The sequence below is a fragment of the Calypte anna genome, chromosome 10 (genome assembly GCF_003957555.1).
Source record: "Calypte anna isolate BGI_N300 chromosome 10, bCalAnn1_v1.p, whole genome shotgun sequence".
NCBI classification, from domain to species: Eukaryota; Metazoa; Chordata; class Aves; order Apodiformes; family Trochilidae; genus Calypte; species Calypte anna.
In genome coordinates, this window is record NC_044256.1 from 20,789,304 (window position 1) to 20,799,947 (window position 10,644).

The window sequence follows — 10,644 nt, forward strand, 5'->3', positions numbered from 1 at the left end:
ACCTTGACAATGTCTGGACTTCAGAGAAATCCTTATTTTTAATATATTCCTAGGTCTGCAGATCAAAACCAGCCCTGTCTTGCAAGGGGCTTCCTGGGAGAGAGACAGGGACGTGTTTTTAGAACACGAATAACTTGGGTTTCTGTAAGAACTGAGCTGAATCTGTCACCCTGGGACTGCAGGTTGTGAATTCATGGTACAGAATACCAAGGTTTGTCCTTTTTTTCAGGCATCATTAATAAAGCAGCACAGGTTTTATTTTTATTTAAAACCTCTTGTTCTCCAGGTGGAAAAGTGTCTCGGAAGCCTCGGTGCTGGCTGGAATTAACAGACTCAGTTTCTCTAATTGCTTCCCTGCTTTTGGGAGATATTTAGGGCTGGGCTTTCACTCTGGAAGAAATGCCATTTCCTTCTGGTTTAATTGGGATGGATATAAGGATTTGTACAGCAAGTGTGTGAGTGTACACAGTGTAAAACTCAACAAACAGCAATTTATGGATTATTTGCCTTGTCCCTGGAGGCCAGGGCTGTGTCAATCCCAGCACATGGCTCTGCTCCAGCCCTTCCTGAAACCCAGGAATTGCATCCAGGAATGAAAGGAATTTTAGGAAAGGAATTTTTAGGACTTCCAAGAAGTTTCTGCCCCAGTTCAGCTGGGGGTGGGAGGCGTTTGGGTGCCCAGCCCTGGGGATGTTATCCTGCTGGTGGATATATTGCTCCATAACTGAAAGCTACCTTCCCACGTTGTACTCCCTAAATCTTTTAGGTCTGGTGTGATGAAATCCTTTTCATAAGAGCAGTGAGGGAATAAACCAATTTTACACAGTCCCTTTGTGGGTTTAAATTACCTTTTTCTGCTGTTGGAATTCTGAGGGGTTTTTTTTTTCCCCGCAGTTGAATGAAAATCCATCTATCCATTGAACACATAATAAGCTTCTCTCCTCCACTGATATTTCTAGATTTTTTATTTTTTTTTTCACTGACTGGTGAGACTTAATGTGATGGTTCTCTTTCCCAGTCCTCTTCAGTTCATTTATAGTTCATAAAACCTGAATATTTCAGCAGCATTGCCAGGGAGCTACAGATGTGGCTGGACCCAACCTTGCAGCATCTCCTGCTCTTCCCTGGAGCTCCAGGATGAGCTCAGGAAAACCTTTCTACCTTTCCAAAATCTCTACTGTCCAGGGCAGCAGAACCCAACTAAAATAAAAGCTGTGTAGAGTGGCACAGCCAGGACCTTCTTGCAACTCTGGAGTCTGTTTAAAGCCCTGGAGGAACAGGTTGTAAAAAGCCTGGTGATGGTGTCTCCCCTTCCCTCTCTCCCTGTCCCCTGGTAATCCAGCTGGCTTGATTAATTTTGAGTTTATAGGTGAAGTGTGTCAGAAATGTCATTCCCTATTTAAAAGTGAGTTATCCCTTGGTGTGAAAGAAAAAAAAAAAAAAAAATAGTAAGAGCAGAGTGTATTCCTTGAGGTCATCCTGAAAGCATCATCACTAAAAACTATCTGCTGATGCAGAAAACTGGATTTATTTTTCTGCTGGCGTTTCAATAAAAACACAATTATCTGTAAATATAAATTTATCCTCTCTAAAAGCTCGGAGTAAACAGCTTGCAGAAAATCAGACACTTAGCTTTGGAAGTCCAGCTCTAAATGACCAGATGGTGCTTACAGTATGGAAGCCTAAAACTGGAGAGAGATAATTGATTATTTCCATGTTAAAAGGATGGGAGGGGAGGGGGGAGGAGGTTGGAACTCCTTGGAACTCCTTGGAACTCCTTGTCCAGGTGCTCTGCCCAGATCCTGGCAGGTCTGGGACCCCACGAGCAGCCCCAGGGATGTCAGCTGGGGCTGCAGTTAAGCAGAGGGTTTAACACTTAACTGGAGAGGCAAATTAAAGTCCTGTTTAATCAGGATTTTGTGAAGTGCATCTCAAATCCTGCAGGGTTGAGAGATGTGTGGCTTCTGTTTGAAGGACTCAATTCCTCAGCAGAATTTTAGGGTCTCCTGAGCAAAGGTGCTTCAATAATCAGCATCAACTTCTGGATTTATTTCCCTGCTTTTTTCCTTCCCAGGGTTGTAGCAGTGGTGTTGGAGGAGACTTCATGCAGCCAGAGGGTTGTCTGTGGCAGAAAAACAAACTAAAATAAAAGCTTGAAAGAGGGTTTTTACATCATTCCTGCCTTCTCCTGGGGAAGCAGTGAGGACACGTGAGCCCCTGAGCCTGCCCATGGAGGTCCTGTCCCTGGGGCAATCCCAGATTTTCCCAGTCCCTCCTTGGCTTCTCTTGGAAGCTCCTGGTTTGGGGCCACTGGCACTGTCCCCACCAGGGACAACCCTGTGTTGTCAGCCCACCTTCTCCTCCTCTGTGTTAGGGTTTTAAAAGCACTTTTGAGGTGTAGGAAGAACCCAAGTCCAGCCTCAAATACTGAGTTTTGCATCTCAGAAAATGTTTATGGTGTGTTTTGTTTTGCTTGTGTTTTGTTTGTGTTGGTTTTTTTCAAGGCAAAAAATAGCCATCTGTGTTCCTGTGGGTAGCTCAGTGATCTCAGCTGTGGGAACCAGGGATATTTCTGGCCTTCAGGCTTTGCTTGGGAAGCTGTTGTGTTGGAAATCCCTTTTTCATGGTGCTGGGTAGGAGGTGGTTATTCTCTGCTGAGGATTTCTCTTCCTCCAGGCTGGTTCCTGAGCATCTCATTAGCACCAAGCTCACGTTCAGAAGTGGTGTCCCTGCCACCACTGCCCTTGTCTTGGCTCCTCCGGGGGAAATAATCTGTTGTCACAGCCAGGAGGACAGTGGTGCCTTGGTGTGTTGGATCTCTTTGCTTTCAGCTGGAAAAAAAAAAAACACCCAAAAAGCCCCAAACACCATCTCTTTCAGATGCCTGCCCACTATTCCTGACACTGCTGTGCTGAGCACCTGGCTTTTGGTCTCATTGCTTTGCAGGGAGAGCTGGAAGAACCCAGATTCTTTTCTGAGTGCTTCAACCTGTCCTCTTGTCACCAAACACCCCCATGGCTCCCCAGATTCTTTTCTAAGTTCTTCAACCAAACACCCCTGTGCTGAGCCCATGGAGCCCAACCCAAATTCTTTCCTAGTTCCTTCAACCTGTCCCCTGGCCACCAGACACCCCCGTGGCACCCCAAGTTCTTTTCTAATTCCTTTAACCTGTCCCCTGGCCACCAAACACCCCAAATTCTTTTCTAATTCCTTTAACCTGTCCCTTTGCCACCAAACACCCCCATGGTACCCCAAATTCTTTTCTAAGTGCTTCAACCTGTCCCCTGGCCACCAAACACCCTCGTGGCACCCCAAATTCTTTTCTGATTCCTTCAACCTGTCCCCTGGCCACCAAACACCCCAAATTCTTTTCTGAGTGCTTCAACCTGTCCCCTGGCCACCAGACACCCCAGTGGCACCCCAAACTTTTCTTATTCCTTCAACCTGTCCCTTTGCCACCAAACACCCCCATGGTACCCCAAATTCTTTTCTGATTCCTTCAACCTGTCCCCTGGCCACCAAACCCCCCCTGTGCTGAGCCCATGGAGCCCAACCCAAACTCTTTTCTAAGTGCTTCAACCTGTCCCCTGGCCACCAAACACCCCAAATTCTTTTCTGAGTGCTTCAACCTGTCCCCTGGCCACCAGACACCCTCGTGGCACCCCAAGTTCTTTTCTAAGTGCTTCATCCTGTCCCCTTGCCACCAGCTGTGCCCCTGGAGATGTTTCCCCCCCAGCCTGAAGGAGCAGAACCAACCTCTCCACCTTTAAGCACCGCCGCTTGACATCCCCCTTCCCTTCTCTTCTCTTCTCTTGCAGGTATGGTGTGAATATGCGTTGCTTGGCAGCTCGGGTCAACTACAAGACTCTGATCATCATCTGTGCTCTCTTCACCTTGGTGACCTTCCTGCTGTGGAACAGATGCTCCTCTGACAGAGGTGGCTCCTTCCCCCGCAGCCGAGGAGCATCCGGAGCCGGTTCCGAGAGCGACCCAGCCCGGCAGCAGAGCGAGGAGGAGGCATCTCCCCAGGAGCAGCAGAAAGCTCCTCCCGTGGCAGGAGGCTTCAACAAAGCCCCAGGGCTGAAGTACGAGGAGATTGACTGTCTGATCAATGACGAGCACACCATTAAAGGGAGGAGGGAAGGCAACGAGGTCTTCCTGCCGTTCAGCTGGGTAGAGAAATACTTTGAGGTTTATGGGAAAATTGCTCAGTACGATGGTTATGACAGGTTTGAATTCTCTCATAGCTACTCCAAAGTATACACACAGAGAGCACCTTACCACCCCGACGGGGTCTTCATGTCCTTTGAGGGCTACAACGTGGAGGTTCGAGACAGAGTGAAGTGCATAAGTGGTGTCGAAGGTTGGTGCCAAGTGTTTGATTTTCATTTTAATAGCTGAAGTGCTGCTTAAAAATGTGCTGCCGTCTGCAGGGTGATCTCAGAAGGTGTCCCTGCCTGGGGCAGGGGGGTTGGAACTGCCTGATCTTTTAAGATCCCTTCCAAACCAAACCCTTCTGTGGTTTGATGATACAACAGCCTTGATTAAAAGAAAACCTCTGAGAAATCGGGCGCCGTCTCCGCTTCGTGCCAGCTTTCCCCATCTCTGGTTTCACTGGTCCCAGCGAGCTCTGGAGGTGCCAGGACACATCTCTGCAGTGCTGCTCATAAGTTGTGGCATTGCTCTTGGCACTTGTCACATCTGCCACAATTATTTTAAAATATAAATAGTTATCTCCTGCCCGTCCTGCGCACGGTCCTGGCGAGTTGGTGTCAGCTCACTGCTGGCACGTGGGGCGTTGCCTCATCTTGCCAAAGCAAGGCAAGGTTTTGAAGTGAAGGGTTTAAAAGCTCTCCAACCACCAGTGCAGCCCTGGGTAAAATGAAATATATGGTGAAACCTTTCCAATTTGCACCTCTGCTAAACCGTGCAATTGGTGATTAGAGCGCGAGGTCTTCCCGCGGCTCCGTCGCTGAGAACTCTTGTCAGGTTTTGTATGAAAAAATTAATGACTTTATAAAACCATTATGGAATGTGACACTGCCACCCCTCCTAAATTAAAGACCAACTTTGGCTTAATAATCCACATCAATTTTCCTGCATTTCAGGGACTAGTGATGCTCTGTTCTATTGACACGAGCTCTTCCCATCATACGGACACCACAGCTGTGGAGGATCCGCATAAACAGATGCATAGGGCATGGCAGTTTTGGGGTGGTTTTAGGTTACTCTCACATTTTTATTAATTTTTAAACTCCTGTGACATCTGTCGAGGAAGGGAAACAGGACTCTGAGATCTGGGGCTCTCCCACAGGTACAGAAGCACCCTGGTATCTCCACGTCCATTCTCTGGGGGTTCTGTTGGTTCTGCTTTTGTTTGGGGGGTTGGACCTGAATCTTAGAGCCTTACCAGCTTTTGTATGAACTATGGAAGGTGCAGGGGGTACCCCTTACAAGTGGGCTCTGCAGTCCTGGTGATGTTTTTTAGCAAAAAGCTGAAATAATTACCCATTAGGACAGATTCCTGCGTGCTGGGGACACGAGGTGCTGTGTGTAGCTGCTCTCTACTTAAACCTCGAGAGCCCAGTGAGTTAAATGCTCAATAATGGGGTTATTTCCCTATAAACCTTGCTGGTTTGCAGCCTGTGGTTTAAGAGCTGTTGTTAGGAAATGTGGTGCCAGAGCCTGGGTTTTGCAAAGGCAAGAAAGCTACTGGCAGCCAGCAAAACAGGTCAGAGAAGAGGAAGAGCTGTAGTTTGTAAAATAGGGGGTTTAATATGAAAACACTTCTCAGTTTAGGCTCCTGCCTTGCATCATTTTAGCCCTAGAGATTTGCTGCCTGATGAAGAAACCTTTGTGTTGTGTTTTCACCTCCTCTCTTTCTGCAAGGTTAAGGTGTTGTTATGTCCTGTGACCTGGAGGATTTAATCTTGTCATCTTGTATAAATTTCAAGTAATACTCTTAGAGCTGATTTTTTTTTCTCTTTCATCTTTCAGTCCTGGTGAATGCACCCTTCACTGAAAACCCTGAGCTTTAATAAGCCTGCTGGCTTCCAGGAGCTGGGATAATATGTGGTATTTAAGTGTTTCCCAGGATGAGTTTCTCCCTAGGCAGCAGCAAGCCATCACACCCCCATCAGTAATATTTATTAATAACACAGAGCACCAAAATATGTATGAAAATGTGTCTTTATTTTTACATTTAGTGTAAGCTTCTCATTGTGCCAGATTTCAGCAGAAATTGGTTTCTGAGCTTGACATTGCCTGGGGGGGGGAAAAACGGTGCAAATGCCAACTTGTTTATTTTCATCTTCTTTTTTCCTTTCCTGTGTGCTTGCAAAGCTTTGCAGCACTAAATCTCCTTGGTTTCCTGCAAGAGGGTCACGATGACATATTCCCCTTTTGGTTCCAGATTTCCAGGTTGGGAATTTTTTTCCAGCTAAAACTTCAGGAGACTCCTGGGTTTATCCCTGTCTGAGGTCTCGTGTGCTGCCTTGCTTGTGGAGGGGTGGGTGTCCATAAATCTCCTCCACAGGGTTTGCTTCCCTTTGCCCACCTGGGATGAGGATGCCATGGGTTTGGCATGTCAAATGCAACTCATCAGCCTGCAGGAAATGTTCTTTATCATCCTCCTTGAATCCTCTGGAGAGAGGTGATGCTCCAAGGGGTTGTTTCACTCTGCACAGGCTTTGACATCTAAAAGTCACCCAAAACCTCACTGGAATGTCTTCTCCTGCAAGGCTGCCAGCTTGTGGGACAGGGAATTGTGTGTGGAGGGTTAATCCCAGGAGCAGCTGGGCTGGAGCAGCAGCTCTGAAGACAAGTGACAGCTTTGGGTGGAAAAATTGGGGCAGGTTCTGGTGGTTTTGCATAGAGAGCCTGGCTGGTTCCTGCAGGCATTGCTTCAGACTCTGCTTGTAATGCTCTTAGGGGAGCCAGGGTAATTGGAGCAGATTTGTAGATGCTGGATAAATTGCTCTTTTAGCATCAAATAACTCTTAGCAAAATCTAGTAACAACATAAACACTGAATTTGCCAAGATTTATGTGGTGTTAAAGGGCTTGTGTGAGATGGAACACAGGCTGGAGATGGAGAGGTCTCCGGAGTAGGAGGGGGGGAAAATCTGTTAGGGCATTTTAAATGTGTTTTAAAGTATGATGCTTCAGTAAACAATGAAACGAGGACGTAGGGAAGAGCACAGTAAGGATTTCCCTGCCTTTTAAATCTGTTTAGTTCTGGGTGGTTCCAGGTCTCAGTGTAAAGAGGAGCAATCTGCATCTTGAGCCAGGACCTTCCTCAAAGCAGCCAAGAAACCCCCCCCCATGCCAGAAGCCAAAGGAGTGGGTTTGAAAGACATGCTGATAAAATGCTCCTTTTCTTCCTCTCTTTCAGGTGTGCCCTTGTCCACCCAGTGGGGACCTCAAGGCTATTTCTACCCCATCCAGATTGCCCAGTATGGCTTGAGCCACTACAGCAAAAACCTGACAGAGAGGCCACCCCACATCGAGGTCTATGAAACAGCAGAGGAGAAGGACAAAACCAGCAGGGCTGCTGAGTGGATGGTGCCCAAGGGCTGCTCCCTCTCCACAGTGCCTGACAAAGCCAAGTTCACCAATGTCAAGCAGTTTGTGGCTCCAGGTGGGTTCTTCTCCACGTGTAGCAGCCAAGCAGAGCACTCAGGTGGCACCAGGGAGCTTTGGCTTGCTGGGTTTGCATTTATGCTGCTTGGCTCCCTCTCCTCAAGCTCTCACCTGAGAATGGCATCTCATTTCTCTACCTCTGGGGTCTTTTATTCTTCATTTTTCTCCCCCCTCACTGCTTTTCTAATGGTATTTAAATTAAAAAAAAAACAAACCAACTGGTTGTGTGCACCAGGAGCAGCCATGGTCACGTTTGCTGAGCCTTTCAGCTCCTGTCTCAAAATAGAAGCAAAACCAAACCACAACAACAAAACCCATGGAGTCAGTTGTGAAGCCTGGGAAATAGCACTGATGTGTGATAAACAGATGTTGGCAGATGATAGATAAGGTCTATTTTCAGCCTGCAGCACGTGCAGCTCTCTCCAGGATCTCTCTCTTCAGTGGCCACACAACTGTTTTTTTGGAAAATTTTATCATCTGAGTTCTGGCAAGCCCAAAAAGAAGGCAGCAGGAGGGAGGAGCAGGTGTGTGAAGGGATGGGGATCAGGGAATCTTCTTCCCCCCATGTTTTGCAAGGTGCATTTTGTTGCTGTCTCCTGGACTGACCCTGTTCTGTTTCCCACTTAGCAGGGAAATTCATTATTTCATGCAAAAGTTTCCTTTGTGCTGGGACAGGCTCATGAATAAGGATGTAATGTATTCTTTCCTCAATCAATACCCATTAGAATTAATGAGTCCATTACTTAAAAAGACAATGAAGTAATTTTCAGTTGGCACCTCAGGCCTGGGTCTCCAGGGAAAAAATGGTCCAACACTCTTGTGTCTTTGTAGTAGATAAATACAGGGAGAGGGGAGGCTAAAAGATCTGTTCTGTATTCTCTCCTCATCCTTTATTGATGGCAGAGTAATGTGTGGGGCTCAAAGGCCACCCTGTGCATCCACTCCTCTTAGATGGCCTTAAGTAATGGATTTATGGATGCTTAAAGCAGTCCAAACAATGGGCAGCCTTTAATTCTCCTTCTTAAAACTCTTTTTTTTCCTTCTTTTTTTTTTTTTTTTTTCCCCTCTATTATAATTCCCCTCGTTATCACACAAGCAGTTATTTACAAGGAACCATAAAACTCATTTGACAGGAGTTGCAAGCAGGGGTTTTTTTAATTAGATTTTTTTTTTCTGAGGAGTGGAACATTGGGGAACAAAAGCTCTGGGTTGCTTCTCCCCAAAGCAGGTGCTGATCTCCAAAATTCAAAAAGGAGTGAAGGTTTTTGGGGTTTTTTTGTGCTTTAAGAGGCTGGGAAATGTGATGCTTCAGTCAAAATACACCACCACCAAATGCCACAGGTGAGTTTGGGAGGTTGGGAAGAGCCTGTGCTGGGCAGGAGGAGCTGACCAGAGCTGGATGGCTGCATGGAGAAAAATATATAGAGTTTGGGTTGGAAGGGACCTTCAAGTCTAAGAATCACCCAGTTCCAACCCCCCTGCATGGGCAGGGACACCTCCCACCAACCCAGGGTGCTCCAAGCCCCATCCAGCTCTGCTCTTTGTCACCTTCCTCCACCATCAGGTACCAGAAGCCTCTGATAAAGCCATCAGTTGAGTCCTGGGCACTTGTGCTCCTTCAGTGTGTTCATGTAGGATGGAAATAAGTTCTCCCTGGTGCTGCAGGAGCCTTTGCTCACAGCTTGACTTTCCTCCTTAATTAGCTAATAGGTGAGAGTGGGCAGGAGGAATGATTGAATTATTGATGGGCTGCCCTGAAAGCTTTTGGCTTCTGCCTGCTGGGAGGTTTCATCCCTGGAAGCTGCTCTTCCCAGCTTAGATGTCCGTGGAGGAACCAGGGCTTCACCACTCAACAAGGCTTCTTCTGGGTTTTTCTTTTCCAGAAAGCACCGAGGGGGTGTCCCTGCAGCTCTCCAACACCCGAGATTTTATCATTTCTTTTGACCTCAAATTCGTGACAAACGGGAGCATTTCCGTGGTTCTGGAGACGACAGAGAGGAACCAGCTCTTCACCCTGCACTACGTCTCCAACACCCAACTCATCGCTCTGAGGGATCGCGACATCTACTACGGCATCGGGCCCAGGACCACCTGGAGCACCCTCACCAGGGACCTGGTCACCGACCTCAGGAAAGGGGTCGGCCTCTCCAACACCAAGGCCGTCAAGCAAACCAAAATCATGCCCAAGAAGGTGGTGAAGTTGGTGGCCAAGGGCAGAGGCTTCCTCGACAACGTCACCATCTCGGCCACCGCCCACATGGCGGCTTTCTTCGCCGCCAGCAACTGGCTGGTGAGGAACCAGGATGAGAAGGGAGGTTGGCCCATCATGGTGACCAGGAAGCTGGGCGAAGGCTTCAAATCCTTGGAGCCGGGTTGGTACTCGGCCATGGCCCAAGGCCAGGCCATCTCCACGCTGGTCAGAGCCTACCTGCTGACCAAGGAGCAGACCTTCCTCGGCGCCGCCCTGCGCGCCACAGCGCCCTACAAGCTGCCCTCGGAGCAGCGCGGGGTCAAGGCCGTCTTCATGAACCAGCACGACTGGTATGAGGAGTACCCCACCTCCCCCAGCTCCTTCGTCCTCAACGGGTTCATGTACTCCTTGATCGGGCTCTACGACCTCAAGGAGACGGCCGGGGAGAAGCTGGGGAGGGAGGCACGGCTCCTCTACGAGCGGGGCATGGAGTCCCTGAAGGCCATGCTGCCCCTCTACGACACCGGCTCGGGGACCATCTACGACCTGAGGCACTTCATGTTGGGCACGGCTCCCAACCTGGCCCGGTGGGACTATCACACCACCCACATCAACCAGCTCCAGCTCCTCAGCACCATCGACGAGTCCCCCATCTTCAAAGAGTTTGTCAAGAGGTGGAAGAGCTACCTGCGAGGTGGCCGGGCAAAGCACAACTAGAGCTGACAACCAAACCCCTCCCCGGCCATCTCCCACCTCCAGGTCCAGCTCCAGAGGTCGCATCCCACTTTATTTTTTATTTTTATTTTTTACAGA

At 48.3% G+C, this 10,644-nt stretch overlaps 1 protein-coding gene across 7 annotated transcripts in view; it reads left to right on the forward strand.

The window, feature by feature from the left end:
- The window catches only part of GLCE (glucuronic acid epimerase), a 47,441-nt gene extending 36,797 nt beyond the window's left edge, over positions 1-10,644 (forward strand). For 6 of the 7 annotated variants that reach the window (XM_030457139.1, XM_030457143.1, XM_030457140.1 and 3 more), the window contains 3 exons: positions 3,819-4,363; positions 7,393-7,638; positions 9,524-10,644. In XM_030457139.1, coding sequence (XP_030312999.1) covers positions 3,832-4,363; positions 7,393-7,638; positions 9,524-10,548 — 1,803 coding nt within the window. In that variant the 5' untranslated portion in view covers positions 3,819-3,831 and the 3' untranslated portion in view covers positions 10,549-10,644. Of the gene's footprint in view, positions 1-3,818; positions 4,364-7,392; positions 7,639-9,523 lie in introns of those variants that run through there. The other variant, XM_030457146.1, reaches the window with a different exon arrangement.